Raw genomic sequence first — 17,742 nt, 5'->3', positions numbered from 1 at the left:
GCTGAGCTGGAATGAAGAGCTGTCTGCAGGCACATGGGTCCCCAGACACCACACTCTCTGAGGAAGGACCCAGGTCAGTGGGTACCGTGGGAAAGGGAGAAGGGCCTGACTCCAGTACCTTTCTCTAAGCTGGTGCCAAGCCCAAAGCTATCCCAGTCAAGGTGATACCCAGGAAATGGGAAAAACACATGGCCTTTGGGACCTGTCTCAGAACTGGTTTGGGTGAAGTGTAATCCAAATAAGCCTTCTCAGATTCATACATGGCTCCCTGAATGGCCACCAACCTGGTGTGCTTGCCATTCTGTCAGCCTTCATTGAGAAGCCCCCACTGAAGTGCAGAAGGGAGGCTGCTCTGAAGAGTCCTGATGACCATGAAGAGCTGAGCTCCAGGTCAGATGGCCAGGAGGTGGGGTCCTACTGCTACCTGTGTGGCCCCGGGGCAAGAGACTTCTACCCTATACATCCATCTCTTGGCCATAAATGAGGCCCAAACAGCACTGCTATGGCTTGTATGGTGCTATCATTATATGATGTTCGTGGCTTTCTGAACCCAGACCTCCAACGTGGAACCCAGTGACTGGACATCTCTACCTCTGGTGCCTCACAGACATCACAGACTTAATGTCTTCAAGAGTGTGCCAGGCTTGGTGAGGGGGGGACCTAGAGCAGAACTCCACAAGTTGTTCCCCATGACAAAGTGAGGAGTTTCACCAGGAGAGTGAGATCTCAGGGCCAACAGCACTGAGAGCACCACTCCTGGTTGTCCTAAAGGCTAGGACCCATTCAGAATGCAGTGTCACCATGAGACAAACTGCAGGCTGAATGAGAATGACCATCTTAAGAGCCAGGCCACCTAAGGTCTGGCTGGTCTGCATGGGGGCCTAGGGAAGAGTCTGGGATAAGAGAGGCATGACACAGGAAGGACTTAAGTTCAGGCAGTCAAAGGTTAGGTGCAGCCAGTGTGCTGGTGTGCTTCTTTGAGGAGGCAACAGGTATCATGAAGGGCAGCAATGTAGCCTCTGAGCACTCCAGGCGGGCAGGTGGGAGAGATGAGGTCCCTCCAGAGAGCCACCTGAAGCCAGTGGGGTTGGCACATGCTGAACAGAGAGAAGGGTGCCTGGGGGCAAGCCCAGGCTGCACGGGACTGGGGAGTTAGGGTTTCATCCTCTGCACAGCACGCATGCTCAGGACCCCCAGCCTGAAGAGAACAAAAGAAGATGCAGGGTCCAGTGCAGAGAGAGCTATAACGTCCTGATAAGAGAGAAAGGTCTGGGGGGAGAGAGGGAACAGATTCCAGCTGACTCTCGGTACATACAGGATTAGGGCAACTGCTGCCATGATGAGCTAGAGGGGAAAGGCCGGGACCATCCTTAGGCTCAGGCTCAAGTAATATCGAAATCAAGGGTGCTGGGAATAGGCTGAAATGGCTGCAGCAATGAGGGGCGAATAGGGTCAGGATTAAAAATCATGGCAAGATGCTCCTTAAAGACATTAAGTTTGTGACGTCTGTGAAGCACCAGAGGTAGAGATGTCCAGTCACTGGGTTCCATGTTGGAGGTCTGGGTTCAGAGAGCCACAGACATCATCAAAGAAAAGATGTCGGTCTCATCATGGGAACACAGGAGGCTTCCCAGGAAGAGCAGCTGGGAGCAGCAAGCAGGACAGCATGCAGAACCCTCACTGCGGCCAGCAGGGAAGGGGGAGGACCTGCGAGGCTGGAGGAAAGCCAGTGTGGGGGGCAACTCTGGAAGGGAGCTGTTTAATGAAGGTGGCTTGGAGGGTGCTATGCTGCTGAGAGGTCAAAGCAGGGGGCAAAGGAAGGACAAGCCTACTCTATACTTGGTACCATGTTGAGGCCAGAGAAAATACCCACAGATTCAACTATTGCTGCTGCAAACTCTCAAATCAGCCCCTTGGGAACTGTTGTTACCCCTTCCACATGCACCCCAGGGAGGATGCTGTTCTGCAGTACCTCTGCCTAGAGCATTCTGTGTGCATGGCCATTCTATTGGCCTGGTTCCCAGACCCAGGCCCTCACAAGAGTCCTCTCATGACCCTCCCAGCCCTGCTCCCAGCCCACATGGCCATTTCTCTTCCTCAAGTGCAGGCTGTGCTTTCCCTTTACAACCATAAAGCATTGTAACCTTCCTTTTGACTTAGTGGGTCTGAACCAGCAGTAAAGATTAGGGACACTGAGGACACAAAGAAACCCAACAGCCATTCAGGGCAACCGCTATGTTTGTTACTTACTGTTTTCAGACAGCTCCACAATGTAGTAAAGAACAGGGCTGTTTCCATCAAAGGGCCGGACCCAGGAGAGCACCACGGCGTGGCTTCGAGAGCTCAGGCTGGCCAGGAGGTTCTGAGGTGGGTGAGGCAGCTCACTTGAAGTGTAAGAAGGAACGAGAAGAAAGTGTGTGTCAGACCAACAGTTCACCTGGGTGCTCACTATGGAGAGTCCTAGGGTGCAATGTTTGGGAATGGAGAACATAAAATGCAGCCCCAGTACAAAAATACTTCTTACTCCTCCTCTCCTGCAGGAGGAACAAAGCCCAACTCTACCACTCACAGTGCCATTTTGTTTTCTAAACGTAATTTGATGTAATCCCTATGGAACTGAAACAACAAATGACACTGTCACTTAAATGGGGCAATGTGTGCACAAATTTTTTTATGCAGTATATTATTTAGTAGAGAAAACTTGGTCAATGATTTGTTTTCGCAACTAGAAGCTGGTAATGGAAATGCAGTAAACCATATGAACAGGAAAAGCCCTGGTAGATATGACTTAATGTGAAAATTTTCCACACTAGCCATTTGGAATTAGTATTGAAAATGCCCATCTGCATTCTTAGACAAACAGAGTCGCCTCATTTATTGACAGCATGAGGTTATATTGTCATTCTGTTTTCTGTTGGATAATAGGGGTTTGGGGGAAGCACTTAAAAGGAAATGTGGTGAAAACACTAACTAAAATCCCATGGAAATGGTAAATAACACATCAGCACAGCCATAAAATGGAAATGCAATTAAAGCAAATAAATTCCAAAAAGAAGTTACTAATAAAAAAGTTTTTACTGGGATTTACTGGTGACAAAGCTGCACACTATACTGTGTCTTTCTCCCAGTGACTGGCCTGAAGTCACAAGTTCCCTATGTCCTGTGTTTAACCTTGATGTCCCATGGTCTGGGGGCAGGACCTGCTTTTGGAAGGCACAGGATGGCTGCCGCTTCTGCAAATGTTCCCAGGCAGTGCCAGGGGAAGGTGCTGAGCATGCCCCATTTCCCCCATTAGCTGGTTTTGGGTCTCTCTGAGACATCAGGTATGGCCAAACCACATAGGGTCAGAACAAAAAGCCATAATTATCCTGGATATTTTTTTTATTTTAAAAATGTACTCATTATACTTTAAAATTTATTAAGCTGTTTTGAGCTTTCAGCTACCTAAGAAACACAGCTCTCTCTAACCCCTGCACACCGTTTATAACAAAGCAATATTTCTCATGTAGACTGCAACTACATTGTACACGAGCACAGTAAGCAGAAACCTCAGCCTGAAATGTTGCCTGTTTTCTTCTTAACTGTGAATTGTTTTAAATCAGAGAAAGGGCTGTTATTTCTAGTTGAGTTCTCCAACAACCAAACCTCCATTAGATTTCTAATAAAGACCAATATGAAGGAAGTACTAAGATAAAAACATCTATTCTACCTCTCCAAAGCCCATTTCCTATTTTCTCCCCCACTCTGAATTGGTTTGAAATCAAACCAAAGTTGTTGAAATAGTTCACCTGAAAACAAATCATGAATAAGCTTGAATAGATATATCCAAATAAGACTGCTGAATAATAAAGAATTTGTCTGATCTGGGCTGGAGCTTCTAAGCCCTTGGAATCTCTGGAGGGACAGAACTGTCTCTGTTACCCAGGGTGGGTCTCTGAGACACACTGAGTGTATGCTTAGGAGGCAACTTGGGGGTCCCCAGATTGTTCCAGGAATGGGTTCTGGAAAGACCAGCCCTGTGATAGGGTGGGGGTTTTAGCCAGTGCCATCTGCCCAACCTTCTGGCCTCCAGTGTGTATATGTATGGGGGATAGAGATTGAATTCAACCCTGCACTAGTGATTTAATCAATGGTGCTGACACAACAAAGCCCCCCAAACACTCTGGACATGAAAACAGCTGAGATTTCCTGGTTGGTAATCATGAGCTGATGCATTCTGAGCATGAGGAAGCTTTGAGTTTGGGACCCTGCCCACCCTGCTTCATGTTCTGTTCATTTATCTGGTCCTGATTTTTGTCCTTTAAAATACAACTGTATGCAGGGCACTTTCCTGAGTTCTGTGTAGAGAATTTGAACCTGATGGCATAGTGGGAAGTTTCAGATTTTAGCTGATTGGTTAGAAATGAATGTGGCATGGAAGTCCTGAGCTGGACGCCAGTGCCTAAAGCTGGGGCATCTTGTTGGGGTCTGTGTCCTGGTCTTGTAAGGTCTGTGCTAAACCAAAGTAATTCTTATCAGTGTCAAGACTCCCCCTCAAAATGGAAGGCTTTCTGACATGAGGAACAACTTAGAAGACTAGGAGGGCTGTCTGTGTTCTGGGTGGTTTTCCATGTGCACACTGCTGGTGCTCAAAGAGGCTCCCTGCAGCAGACGGACATGTACACAGCCCGAGTCTCAGCTCAGACGCAGTGTTCACACAGGTCCCAAAGACACAATAAGAACCTGGGAACTCATGAGTGGCACCTTGAGATAGGAAACAATCCCAATTACACATTCCAGAGGGATTAACACTGGGGTTTGACATGAGTCATGAATCATTTCCCACCAAAATGAGTACTTTTATTTGCCCACCCTTTCCAGTGGAGGGCACACGTAGAAATGACCAGTCTTACAGGTGAGTGGATGGCCTTTCTCCTAGGGCTGGACAGCTCTGTGATTGTGCTTCAGGTGCATTCACTTATTGAGGGGCCACTGGTGGAGCTCTCACATTGTCCAGGGTCAGCCCACAGTCCCTGCACTGTGCTCACACACATCCCTCTGTGCACCTCAGAGCTGCTGGCTCTCACCCAGGATGTGATGTAGTCACTGTGGTTTCTGATTTCCCACCTCCTGGCAGCTCAGAAGCAACTGATAAGAAGGTGACGGGTCTGCTAGGAAGCATACCAAGCCAAAAATGATATAGTCCAGAGCCTGACATTAGGAATTAAAAAACATTTTTAAAAAGATTTTTAAAAAGAGACTTAAAACTAGACCTGATGGCACACAACTGTAATCTCAGTGATTCAGGAGGCTGAGGCAGGAGGACTGAAAGTTTGAGGCCAGCATCAGCCATCTAGTGAGACCTTTCCTCAAAATAAAATGGACTAGGGGTGTAGCTCAGTGGTTGAGTGACCCTGGGCTCAATTCCCAGTTACTGGAAAAAAAATTTAAAGGTAAAGTGGTCTTGAGACATTCAGTGTAGGACCCAAGACCTAGTGGCCCAATGGTATCTGACAACATCACCACCCCTGATGCACCGAGAAGCACAGAGCTCTGATCCACCAGGCCATGCTCAGTCAGAGCTGTCTGACAGCACAATGCAGGAAGTGGCTTTTACACACGTCACAGAACTCAGAATTGGAAGGAGAATTGTTTTTCCTCATTCTAGCCCCGACCCTATGTGAACAGTGCTTCTATCATTTCTCTTGTGTCCAACATTACCTGTTTAGCCATGCAAAGAGCTTGTTAATAGACACTGAAAATATAAACCATTCCTTTAAATAAGTTCCGGTTATCTTGTGAAACCCTTGACTAGCCTGTCAGTAATGGATAAATGAGACTCTAATATATTCTGAATCTATTTCAGAAAATCTTACCTAATAGGAGAAGATTGCATCCAGGCATTTCTCTGCCAACTTTGAAAGGAGATAAACGATTGGCAGTGACTCACAGACAGTGATACCCAGACGGGTAACAAATGGAAGCGATCCGAGAAAAATGGAAACGAAGCCCAGTGCTGAGTCACCTTACAAGGTGATGGGATGGGGGGGGGGCAAAATCGCTACCAGCAAATTACACCACAGGAATATCAGAGAATAACAAAAACACAAACTCAAACTGTATGGGAGGGAGATTAAGTGAGGTGTGTGTGTGAAGAGAACAGATTTAAGGACAAGAGCGAGAAATTGGTAAAACTGTGGCTGTGGGGAATGGCTTGGGCAGAGGAGGAGCAGGCAGGGTTTTTTTCTGTATAAGCATTGCCCCTTTGATGAACAAATGATGCCTTGGTCAAACTCATCTTCTTCCACTCTGCTCTGAGGAGGAAGATGATGGGCCTGATAACTAAAATTGTTCACTCATTATGGCTTTGTCAGAAGTGGTTTTATTGGTAGAAACCTCTCCCACTGCCTCAGGGTCAGAGTCTTCATGTCTTGCTCTGTAAATTAGATTTTCTCTGTACTCTAGGATCATAAGAATTAGTCTCCAACTTCAAGAGGAGAGAGGCAATGCTAATTGGGTCTTTAAATGATTGAACAATTAATCAATCCATAGAGCCTAAGGGGTCTGGCCCCTCTGTGCTCAACAGGGCGAGATGCTTGCAGGGATACAGAGTCATCCCAGGAACCAGCGGCTCCTGCCTTTATGGTACCAGCAAACTAGGGGGAAAGACACAAGCAAAGCCAGGGTGACCGCGTTTATGAGGACAGTGCTGTTAATTTACAGGATACATCACAGAACCATCTGGAATTTTAGAAGCCCCTTCTTTTGGAAAGGGGATTATAGCCAAGCCCACGTAAATTGTAAATTAGTCTTTGTGGGTGATGCAAAACAGACCCTCATTGTAAACTCAGCAGAGTGAGCCTCACCCAGACATTCCCTAGCACCTACTATGCCTGGCACTGGGGGAGGCACCCAAGGCTCTGCAGCAGATACCTCTGGCCATTAGGTGGGTCCTGAAGGTGGGATCAAAAATAGTATCCTGAGGCTGCAGAGCCTGTGATGCAGGGAGGGGTGGGGTGGAGAGGAACAGAAAGGTTGGGATTCCTTGAGGGCCCCTCTTCAGCCCCTCAAGGGAGAGGTGTTGCCCTTCCAACTGGCTTAACCAGACAAAGCTTCCTGCTGCAGTATTAGGTGGCGGAGTGAAGAAGCATGAGGATGCACCAATGGACAGTCTATTTTTGAAAAGCTCATTTCTAATGCACTTAATTTCTATATTTAACAAAGTGGTTTTTAGCTGAAGTCAAGAGGGAAGAGGAACAGGCTTTCAGGGCTTTGAAGGACACTGTTTAGCCATAAGAACCTCTCAGTCCCTTCTGCAATATAAGATTTATTCCTTGATTTTTTTTTTTTTTTGCCATTTGAGTAAATCAGGGGAGTGTGACAGGGCTCAACCTCAAAGTTCTCTTAGAAGCATCAAATGCCCCACAATCATGGATTAATATTATCATTATTATTGTCATAACTGATCTTGTAGAGTCTCAAAACCTGTTTGGATCTAAAGGTGCACAGCTCTCCTGATACATTCAAAGCTGGAAGAAGCAACTCACAAGGACCAATGGCCTTCCTAATCAGTTCTGCGACCAGTGCCACCTAAATAGGTTTGAGTCACAAATCTGCAAATATTTCTAAATTTAGAGATGAGGTGTTTTACCACTGCAGAAAACCTATTATTTTATACATACAGCAACATTTGTTGAAAAATATATTTTACTTAGAGGAAATCAAATAAGCAAATAGTAGGGAAGATATGTAAATCAGAAGAACATAAAATTGTGCAGAATAAAAAGAATGTGCAATATTGGAAGTATGCAATTTGGCTTCTGCTGACAGAGTCTTTATGAACTGCTAACACTTATTTATTTGATACCAACAATGGATGATCTAAGAGTTCTCAAAGGTAGTTTTAAAATTCTGAATAGCAGAGGATTATATGAATTCACTGGCTATGCTCTCTAATATCATAAAAAACAATCCCTCATTTGAGACCTGGAAGGAAAGAGGACAGGAATAGCAGAGCTAGACAGGGATTTCTGATGGAGCCATGGGAGTTCGTGTGCTTATTCAGTGGGGAGTCAACTCATGAGCATGGAGGATAAGAAGAGGAATCAGAAGGCCAACCAGTGGCTCAAAACATTCATGCATCACTCCATGCATTTGTGCATTCAACCAACAAACCAGCACATACTTATTGAGCACCTGTTGTGCATCAGACACTGTGTCAGGCATTCAGAATGCAAAACTGTGCCACTGAGGTGCTTCAGGAGGGGAAGGTAGGCTCATCCCTCACAGTGTGATGCCTGCTACCAGTAGAGGGAGGCTAGGCCAGGAGCTGGGGGGACTGCAAGAGGTACCCAAGTGCAAATGGCAGGAAGTGATGATGCGGGGAACACTAAAGAATGTATTAGCAGGAGCCCTTTGGGTGCCAGCAGAGAATACAGCTGTGCTATGGAGGCAGCAGGTGACTGAGGCAGCAGAAAGACTGAGGCTGGAGATACAGGGAAGGCAGAAAGCCTGGAGTTGGGCTCCAGTGCTGATGGCCCAGTTAGGGGAGATGCTGTCTGTCCAAAGCCCAGAACCCTCTGTGGGAACCACAGGGCTCTTTCTCATTCTAACTAGGGTGACCTCTGCTCCAGACAGTAGCTAACCTCTAAAGAGAAAAGGGGTATCCTGGATTTTTCAGATGCTGAAGGTGCAGCAGGATGCTTTGGATTGGCTGCTATACAACATTAACCTTTTAAATTCCAAAAATAGGGGTTAGGGCAAGCTTGTTCTTGGCCACTCATTCATGCATGCAACAGGCAAAAGGCTGTGCCTTTTCATTCTTAATTCCCTTGGCTGGCATCTAAGGATTCAAAGACAAATAAGATGTGTACCCAAACTGTTCCAATGCTATTTTTGTATACAGAATCCTTCCCAGATTAAGGTGGGCAGAGTCTATAGGAAAAAAAAATCTCTTACAAATGCCTTTTCCTGATGGTCTACTGTCTAACAGTGGCCAGGGATGGACCTGTGTGTGTGTTATGGATGGGTGGGCGTGTCACCATCACCAGCTGCTTCCTTGGCAATGGTGATGCTTTGGTTTCATTTTCAGGTTTTATTTTTATACTCATGTGCTTAGGGAATACCTGGGAGTGCACATTTTTAAAAAAGCAAATAAGTTCACATTGGAAAAATGAAATTTGTCAACAGGCCTTTAATTTTCCCACTCCATGCATGGAGAGAGAGAGAGAGCTGAAGAAAGAGTGTGCGAAAAGATCAGTGGTTCCCACCTGCGCCCCTGGACCCCCAGGAAGGTCTGGGCTGGAAGTAATGGGCAGCTGCTTGCTATTTTCAGGATTTAAAAGACTTAGTGGAAAGTATCTGTTCACCCACAGAGAGGCAGCTGGGACTAACTTAAGCTCCAAGTCTATTGACTGCCGTGGCAATGGTCTTGCTCGTGGGCTGGCCCTGATATTTCTCCTGGATAGGAAGCTCTGGTGGGCAGTCAGATGGAAAAATGAACTCACTGCTGCTTAACCACAGTGTGGCAAAGAGCCTTTCACACTATGGTGTCTGTAGGGCAGACATGACAAAGGATCAATGGGGATGATAATTTATGATTAAATCATCTGCACCAAGAATGCAACATTTTAACTTTGAAGTTAAAAATAAGATCCCCCCAAATCTTGTCAATGCACATGGCCTGTAGAGTATGACATATTGACTTGGGACCACTTGGGCTTCTGAGTGGTACTGCTTTGGAGGTGCTGGCTGAGGGTAGCAATGTAGAAAGCAAGGAGCTGGCTAACACCCAGAGAGAAGGTACTCACATCACTTCCAGCCGGGCTGTTCTGGAATCATTCCCTCCCTCAGATATGATTTCGCAGGTGTAGTCCCCAATGTCACCTGACCATGTCTGGCTAATGAGGAGGGACCCATCCTTCTCCACCACAATTCTAGAGCTGCCAGATGGGGTGATGACCATATTGTCCTTCTTCCAAATGTAGCTGTGGGCCAAGAAAAGAGTCTTCAGTTACAGAACTCTCAGGAGCAGGAGCACTGGTCCTTCCCTGTTAAATAGCAACAACTGATGAATGACCTTGAGCATATAATAAAGATCAATCAATTGCGCTCTTTAAAAGGGTAACTTTTAAGGCTTTTGAATTATACCTAAAAGAGAAAAAAAGGAAAAGAAAAGCATCCAGATATCTTTGTCAATATACGAAAGTAGATGCTGAAGTCAAACTAGGACAATGAAGACGACTGGAAACATTTGTCTGATCTTGTGTATAGGAACTGGGGACTCCTGCAATCATGTGCATACCTGTCACCTGCTAAACTGTACTTAACACCCCTGCCCCAGAAATGTACCTGCAGGACAAGAGTGCCCTCTGAACAGGAGTCAATGACTGTTTAAAAATTCCAGATGGGCCAGGTATAGTGCACATCTATAATCCCAGTGACTTGGGAGGCTGAGGCAGGATGATTGCAAGTTCCAGCCTGAGCAATTTAGCAAGACCCTATCTCAAAATAAAATAATAAAAAGGAAAAGATCTAGGATTGTAGTTCAGTGGTAAAGTGCCCCTGGGTTCAATTCCCACTACTGCCAAAAACATACAAACAAACCAAAATACTGGGGGGCTAGGGATATAGCTTGGTAGGTAGAACAGTTGCCTAGCATGTGGGAAATCCCAGGATCAATTCCCAGTACTGGAAAAAAATCCCAGAGTAGAATTACCCAACTACTAACAACAACAACAACACAAAAAGAAAAACAAACAAACAAACAAAACCCACAAAACAAATAAATAAAGTCACATCTCAGTATCTCATAAACATATTTAAGCATATATTTTAAAAATCCTAATATTCTGGCAGATGGCCCCTAAAATTTCATTTCTTCCTCACTTTATCTTTATCTATGTTTTAGCCCATTTTTCTTTTCAAATAGAGAATCAATTAAGAGCCTGTCCAGTCTTTTGATGTCCCTGGGCTAGATGAGATGAAAAGTGCTCGGTTTTTTTTTTTCCCTCCAGAATAATTTGATCAGATTTTCAAAATGTACCCAGGCTTTTTAAAGCTTTCATATTCACAGAGCACTAACATTTACAAACTCCTCATCTGAAATTATGCTGAGATAGAACAGGACAGATCTCCGAAGAAAGGAATGGAGAGATGAGCACCGGGGGCAGAAAGACCCCAGGTTAAGAGGGAACAATCTAGTTCTTTCTCTCCAAGGGGCCTCCCATTCAATCAACACTACAAGAAAACCACACAGATCCAAGGGGCTTCTCTTTAAGCTCTCAGAGTAACAGAAAGCCAGCCTGTTTGTTCTTCATTCTCTGGAATCGCACTCCAAAAGTCATTTAGAATGAATGGATTCTTTTCTAGGCATGATAACGATTCTAAGCCAGCCTCCAAGGATTCTCTGGGTCATCTTTAACTCACTAGTTTCTGTTTGTTCATTTTGTTTTGCATTCAGCATTCCTGTAACTAAACCAAACTTGTTTTTGAGCCCTGGGCACCTTTGGAGAGCCAGGTGAAGATGTTTAAATTCCTGATTTGCCAAACAACTTCCCAAAAGAGTGAAAGAAAGGCTGAGTCTGTGAACACAGTCAAAAGCATATACATCAAGAGTCATCACCTCTGCTCAGAGAGAATGTCCCAGGAAGCAGGCAGGCTTTTGATTCCAGCACTTTGGTGAACTACATGGAGCTAAGACCAGAGTAATAATACTAAGATGACTGGATTTCTTTCTTGATTTATATTCAAGGCTGATTTTGAAAATTAATAAATTATTCTGTAAGTGCTGCTCTTTGGGAAAAAACTCACCACTGAGGGCCACTATGCACCTACCTAAAGGGCCAAGTTTTTGATCATCACCTGGCAGGATGTCACAATTGTTTTTGTGAACTGACAGCTAGTTTCCTTCTTCACATGTTATTTTTCTCTCAGTGTCTCAGAAAACCATAGCTACCTTTCTTTTAAGTGCAGGTCTCCCTTGCTCTCCATGTCACAAGGAAACCATCCTTGGAATAGAGAAAACCCCTCTGGAGAATTGCAGAGTCCCCATGTAAACACTGGTGAAATCCTATTCGATCCCTCTGGATTTTTCTCTCATTAAGTATCAGCTGCTGACAAGTACATTTTACAGATAGTGTATTAACCTTGGCAGAAAAATCATGAAAAGCTGTATTGAAGTCATGAAGTGGAACGCAGCTCACTGTAAATAATACATAAGGCTGGAGTGGAAATGGGATTCGTGTGATTAACGATGGAGCCGTGACCATAGGATGCCATAATCAGGGATCTGCTGCTGAAATCAAAATCCCCCAAATTCTTCCTTCTCATCTCAACTCCACTTTTAAGCTCACAGAATATTAATAAATCCCAAAGTATCAGAACTAAGGAAACTGACCGGAGAGAAATCCGGGGGTCGTGAGTGGCTCCACAGCGCAGCGTGGCCATGGTCCCCTTTATCACTACTTGGTCCTCAGGAGGGTGAACGATGGACGTTCGATCTGAAATAACACAAGGCACGGCTCAGATGAAATTACAAGTTTCAGAGTCTTTGCCCTTAGGGGGATAATGAATTGATCATCTGACATCAAAACCTTCAAGTTTTCTCTTATCTTGGCAAAACGAGAGTAAATGGAAGCACTCAGAAGTGTTCAGGGAATTGAAAACAAGCCTTCCCACTTGAAGCAAAGTCCATCTTCCCTCCCCACCCCTCCTGTGTCAGCCTGGACCCTCCACACCCTCCGGGGGAAAGAGAGTGGACAATGCTGTGCAAACACCTCCCAGATTCTATACTCCTGGTTAAAATCCAGATTCTTTTCCAAGATAATCATTGTTGGACAATTTCTAATGTTCCCATAGTACCTGTTCCCATCACAAAATACTTTCACTCATGTTAATTTATTTAATCCTCACAACAATCTTGTTAAAGCTGTAATATAATTATTCCCAATTTTCAGGAATGCAAATGGATACTCAGAAACACCTTGACTTGCTCCAAACTACAGAGTTCATGAGAGGCTCATCAGCTCTGTGCAGACCTGCAGCTCCTAAGCTCCCTGGCTGCCCCAAAGAATGCCAGCCTCCCTGCACATAGCCCAAGCATTGTGTTCCTGCACCACATACTTCTGAGGGGGACACTACTCTAGTCCCATGCATGGAACTTGGAAGTCACAGGGCTGATATGACTGATTTTTAGCAGTGAGTGAAGAAAAATGTTTGAGTAGTATTTTTCTTGTCAGTGAAAAGACATGTTACTGTCACTAACAGTTGTACAAATTAACATGGGTAATCTAGGTTGAAAATGCTTTGCAGGAGCCAGGCATGGTGGAGTGCAGCTGAGGTCCCAGCCACTCAGCTACTGAAGCAAGAGGAAGGCTTGAGGCCAGGAGTCTGAGACTAGCCTGGGCAACATGGTAAGACTCTGTCTCAAAAAAGGAAGGGGAATGCTCTGTAAGCCACCAAAGTGGTATACCACTCATTCTAGTACAGGTACAATTTTGAATCTTAGCAGATCCACAAAATTCTAATGAGTGATCTTTAGAGATCCAGACCTCATTTTTCACAAGTTTTTGAATGCATGGTTAGTTCTTGGTGAAGCACGATGAATGAGAAGTGATTTACTCCAATCACCAAATGGAACAGAATGTTTTTTTAGTAATTGCCAATATTATGGGAATTTGGATTAACTCCTTTTAAATTCTCGGTGTTTTTTAGAACACCTAAACAATTAGAAAAGGATGATTTAGCAAAGTGGATTCTACAAAATGCTGATCAGATATGAAATGAAGCATAATGACTTATTTAAGGATGGCATTTTAGCAAATTCTTCACTCAAGTGAGTTAAACTTTCTGTCCTCATTAACCTTATGAAAAACTGTTGGTGAGCACTGTCCTTTGCTTTTTTTGAACAATGAGCTTTTAGTGACATGGATTTGGATGAAGATGAGAGGGAAAGTACTTTGGCAGTTGAAGGGGTGGGAGTGGGATTTGGTACCCAATCCTTACATTCCAGAAAACAATTTATTCTGCAGAAACTAGTGTCATGGATAAAACAAAAATGATAAAAGCTGATTTTCTTCCACTTTACTCCTAATATATGAGAAACATTCATATTTAATGTCCTGGGAGTATAGCTAATCATAAAACAGCACAGAAAAAAACTTTCTGTAGGATTTTAATTCTTGAATCACTTTCCTTATAAAACTCTTATAAATTTAATCAACACATCAATTTTGTTATTTGAGCTAGTTGGGCATAATATCTTTACTGACTTTAAAAAGTCAATCTCTTATCTCTCCTGAAATATCCCCATTAAGTCTTGAATACATCTTTTAATTATTCTTTTAGAAAGTGAAAAATTAATTACTCAACAGACTTCTATAAATTAGTTATAAAAATAATCATTCTCTTTTGATTAAATGAGAAAGTCCAAGGGCATATTGACATCCCCTAGGCACAGATGGCATGATGATTAAGCATGATTAATGGAAGGTTCACAAAGACCGCGGTCCTTACTCCACACAGTGAGTGCTGCAGATGCTTCCAGGGACCCCTCTGTGTTAGCTGAATAGCAGGTGTAATTGCCAGCATCCTGGATGAACACAGGGGTTATCTGCAGACCCCCAGACTCCAGCAGCATGAACCTAGGAATCCGGACAGAGCCACTGGCCAAAATTTGCCTTCCTGAAAGAAAACAGGAATTTTAGAATTGTAAGAAAATTAGAATGTGTAAACTGTAAAGTTTCAAAAGAAAGAAAAAATGGTTAGGCAGCAAGTAAGAAAATAACTCAAGAAGACCATCAGAGTAAAGTGAAAATTTATGTACAAAATAACCAAAGTAGTTTTCTTAGCATTACTTAGAATCATGAAAACCAAGAACATCCTTATTGTCTAACATTGAGAGAGTCAGTAAAACAAATTATAATCTGTGTATGTGATCATTCTCTTGGGTGACTGGTTTTTATGTTTCTTTGTGTACATATGCATTTGGGAATTTTATATATAAAGCTGCTATATGTTCAAGATCAAGAAAGAAAAAAATAAATATATATAAAATAAAAGAAGGTACCCTCTTGCTACTGCTCTGCAGTTTCCCAGGTCCTTACCTTACCAACCATGTCTGAGTGCATGACCTTCACTTCTGAGAGGAAAGGTGCTGCCATGCAGCTTTCTGGTCTCGAGGATCAGAGGTGACTTCTGATATATCCCCCCAGGTCAATCCGCCCAGAACTATTTGCCAAGTTACTCGAATCAACACAGCAAAGCATGGACTTAGTGAGATGGGCTCTGGGTACTGGTCATTTAGTGACAAGTGGGCTGACTTGTAGAAGAAGCTGTGGAGACTACCAAGACAACTGTGATGTGCCACAGTCTTCAAGGGAACTGAAAACACAGTTGAAATTAAGCTTCATAGGTCAAGCTGGGGGAAGGTAAAAAATGACAGCATCTTTATTTTAAAAAGGCATGATTCTTAATTTTGAATATTACAAGCAATAATTCCTCCTATGTATAGGAAAGCTGAGCCCTAGCAGAACTACTTCAAGTCCAATACTTAATATTTGAAAGAACCCCAGGGGACCATGGGCACTCCGTGAGAGCTTAGGTGGAGGAGAGGACATTTGCACAATTCTTATTATTGTTAATATCTGTTCTTTTTCGAGAAGGCAGGGGTCCTGACTGTTCTATAAACCCTTTTACCTCTGGCGTTTGGCACTGGTAGGGACAGTCAATAAATGGCTGTTCAATCTTTACTGAATGAATTTGTGGATGCGTGAGAGTGAAAAGAACAAAACACAGCAAAGGCCCGATCTTCCACACCAGCCACGCTGTCCAGGAAGCAGAAGCCACCTGCCTGTCTTCCACGTGATGGCGGGCTTAGGAGCCCCAGACACCTCGCACCGAAGAACAGCTGTCATCCCATCAGTGACTGTGGTGTCCTCTGGACGCCGGATGAACGCTGGGGCAACATCTGTGGAGAAGAATTGAACCGTAGGTGGTCAGCACATTGTCCCTGGGGAGAGTGCCACGTGGCTCTGCAGACCCAATGCAATGAGCAGTAGCGATAAAAACACAGACCCTTTCAGGAACCATCATTTGTCTCCCAGGAGCTCTCTACCTTTACAACCTAGAGAGAAATGGATGTAAAAATGCCAAGTGCAGGGACCAGCAAGGGCAGTTTTGGGTGAATGCTAAAGAGAAAAGAGGCGTAACTCAGTATAATCCTCATGGGAACCAGTTTAGAGGAGCACTTTCATTTCAGTTTCAACTGAATTTCCAGTCTGACCCTGCTGAGAATCCTGCAGACAGGGCTGCTTTGTCCCTTGGGGATATGTACGGAAACTGAAGCACATTAGGTAAGCACCAGGGTGGGCTCACCTCTAGTCCCCAGGTCTCCGGTTGCAGTGGGGTTTGGCCAACTACTCACTGTGAGCCATGTCCAGCCAGCTCTCTGTTTTTGCAAACAAAGTTTTATTGGGTCAGCCATTCCCACTCGCTCCACACTATCTGGCAGCTTCCACGCTGGTCACTCCAGCAGAGCTGACTAGTGGAAACCACGTCCCTCAAAGCCTCAAGTATTTACTATCAGGCCATTTACAGAAAAGAACCTGTTTGATCCCTGCCCCAGAACTCCTGGCCACAGTTTCAATGTAGGCTCTAAATAATTCTAATTGATCAAAACTCAGTTTCTGACTTAGGTATCCAATATTATTTCTACTGCTTGAAGCTACACTCATTTCATATGCTCCAAAATGAAGGGCAAATTGGACCCCTGGGCAAAGGTCAAGGAAATGACCCCCTATTTACCAAAATACACATATGGATCTTTAGAAATTTTGCCTCTTTACAGGCCCTGCCTGGTGACCGCCAACGGCCACGCACACACTGGCATCGACTGGCTTTCTCAATGGCTCTCACACCCGGAGACATCAGCACTTTGCTTCCCAAAAGGGCAACAGAAAAGGTATAATTCCATAATCACTAAATTCTACTTCATTTTAGAAGAACAATATTACGACTGTGGGAGATTAAAAAGAAAACCCACAGATACAATGAAAACCTTTACCTTTATTTTATTTTTCAAAGACAGAGTGCCAAGGTATTTCTGTTAATGGGATAATAAAAGAAACTCACAAAAGAACTATAATTGTTCAATAAAACTAAAATAGAGAATGAACATAAAAATAGAAAAAAGATCAAAATAAAAAGATTAGCAGTGAGCTATTCACTCCACAGTCTTTCTGATTCTGTCCAGAAAAATGGGGGATGTTTTCTAGAGAGGAGGGTTCAGTGCTAGGAAGACAGAGGCTCACGAGGACAGGGTCAGGGAGGGCACCAGCAGTGTCCTTGCTGCTCATAGGCTTTAGGAGACTTTCCCAGGACCCATTAGTGGTTTAGGTGCCCCTGAGGTATGGTGGCCATGGCCAAAGGCCTGGGTACACCCAGTCCAGGGGCCACTATTCTGCGTGTGTCTGGGATGCCCGGCTGAGGGTCCTTCCTGGTGGGAGGCTCTGGCCTGAGGCCCCTGTCTCGGCTTTGCTGGTGAGCAGTACTTACTGGTCACATCCAGGTAGGTATGAGTCTGGATCTCCCCTCCTTCATTACTGGCAAAGCACTGGAAGATTCCAGAGTCCTCTGGACATAGCTTCTGGATGCGCAGGCCTCCGCTGGAGAGCACCATGTACCGAGGGTTCTGGAGCTTGCTGATGGAGACAGCATCCTTATACCACTGGAGGGTGGGAAGAGGGACCCCTGGGCAGGAGTGGA

General features: G+C 44.4%; 1 protein-coding gene across 1 annotated transcript in view; it reads right to left on the bottom strand.

The window, feature by feature from the left end:
• Positions 1-17,742, bottom strand: part of Sdk1 (sidekick cell adhesion molecule 1) — a 903,256-nt gene that overhangs the window by 206,838 nt on the left and 678,676 nt on the right. The window contains exons 9-14 of the mRNA XM_077802503.1: positions 17,533-17,727; positions 15,826-15,946; positions 14,494-14,657; positions 12,377-12,479; positions 9,789-9,965; positions 2,251-2,384 (exon numbers count right to left, since the gene is read on the bottom strand). Coding sequence (XP_077658629.1) covers positions 2,251-2,384; positions 9,789-9,965; positions 12,377-12,479; positions 14,494-14,657; positions 15,826-15,946; positions 17,533-17,727 — 894 coding nt within the window. The remainder of the gene's footprint in view (positions 1-2,250; positions 2,385-9,788; positions 9,966-12,376; positions 12,480-14,493; positions 14,658-15,825; positions 15,947-17,532; positions 17,728-17,742) is intronic.

The sequence above is a fragment of the Urocitellus parryii genome, chromosome 9, assembly GCF_045843805.1.
Source record: "Urocitellus parryii isolate mUroPar1 chromosome 9, mUroPar1.hap1, whole genome shotgun sequence".
In the NCBI taxonomy this organism is placed as follows: Eukaryota; Metazoa; Chordata; class Mammalia; order Rodentia; family Sciuridae; genus Urocitellus; species Urocitellus parryii.
Note: the sequence above shows the minus strand (reverse complement) of the source record. Positions and strands in the feature narration are given on the sequence as shown.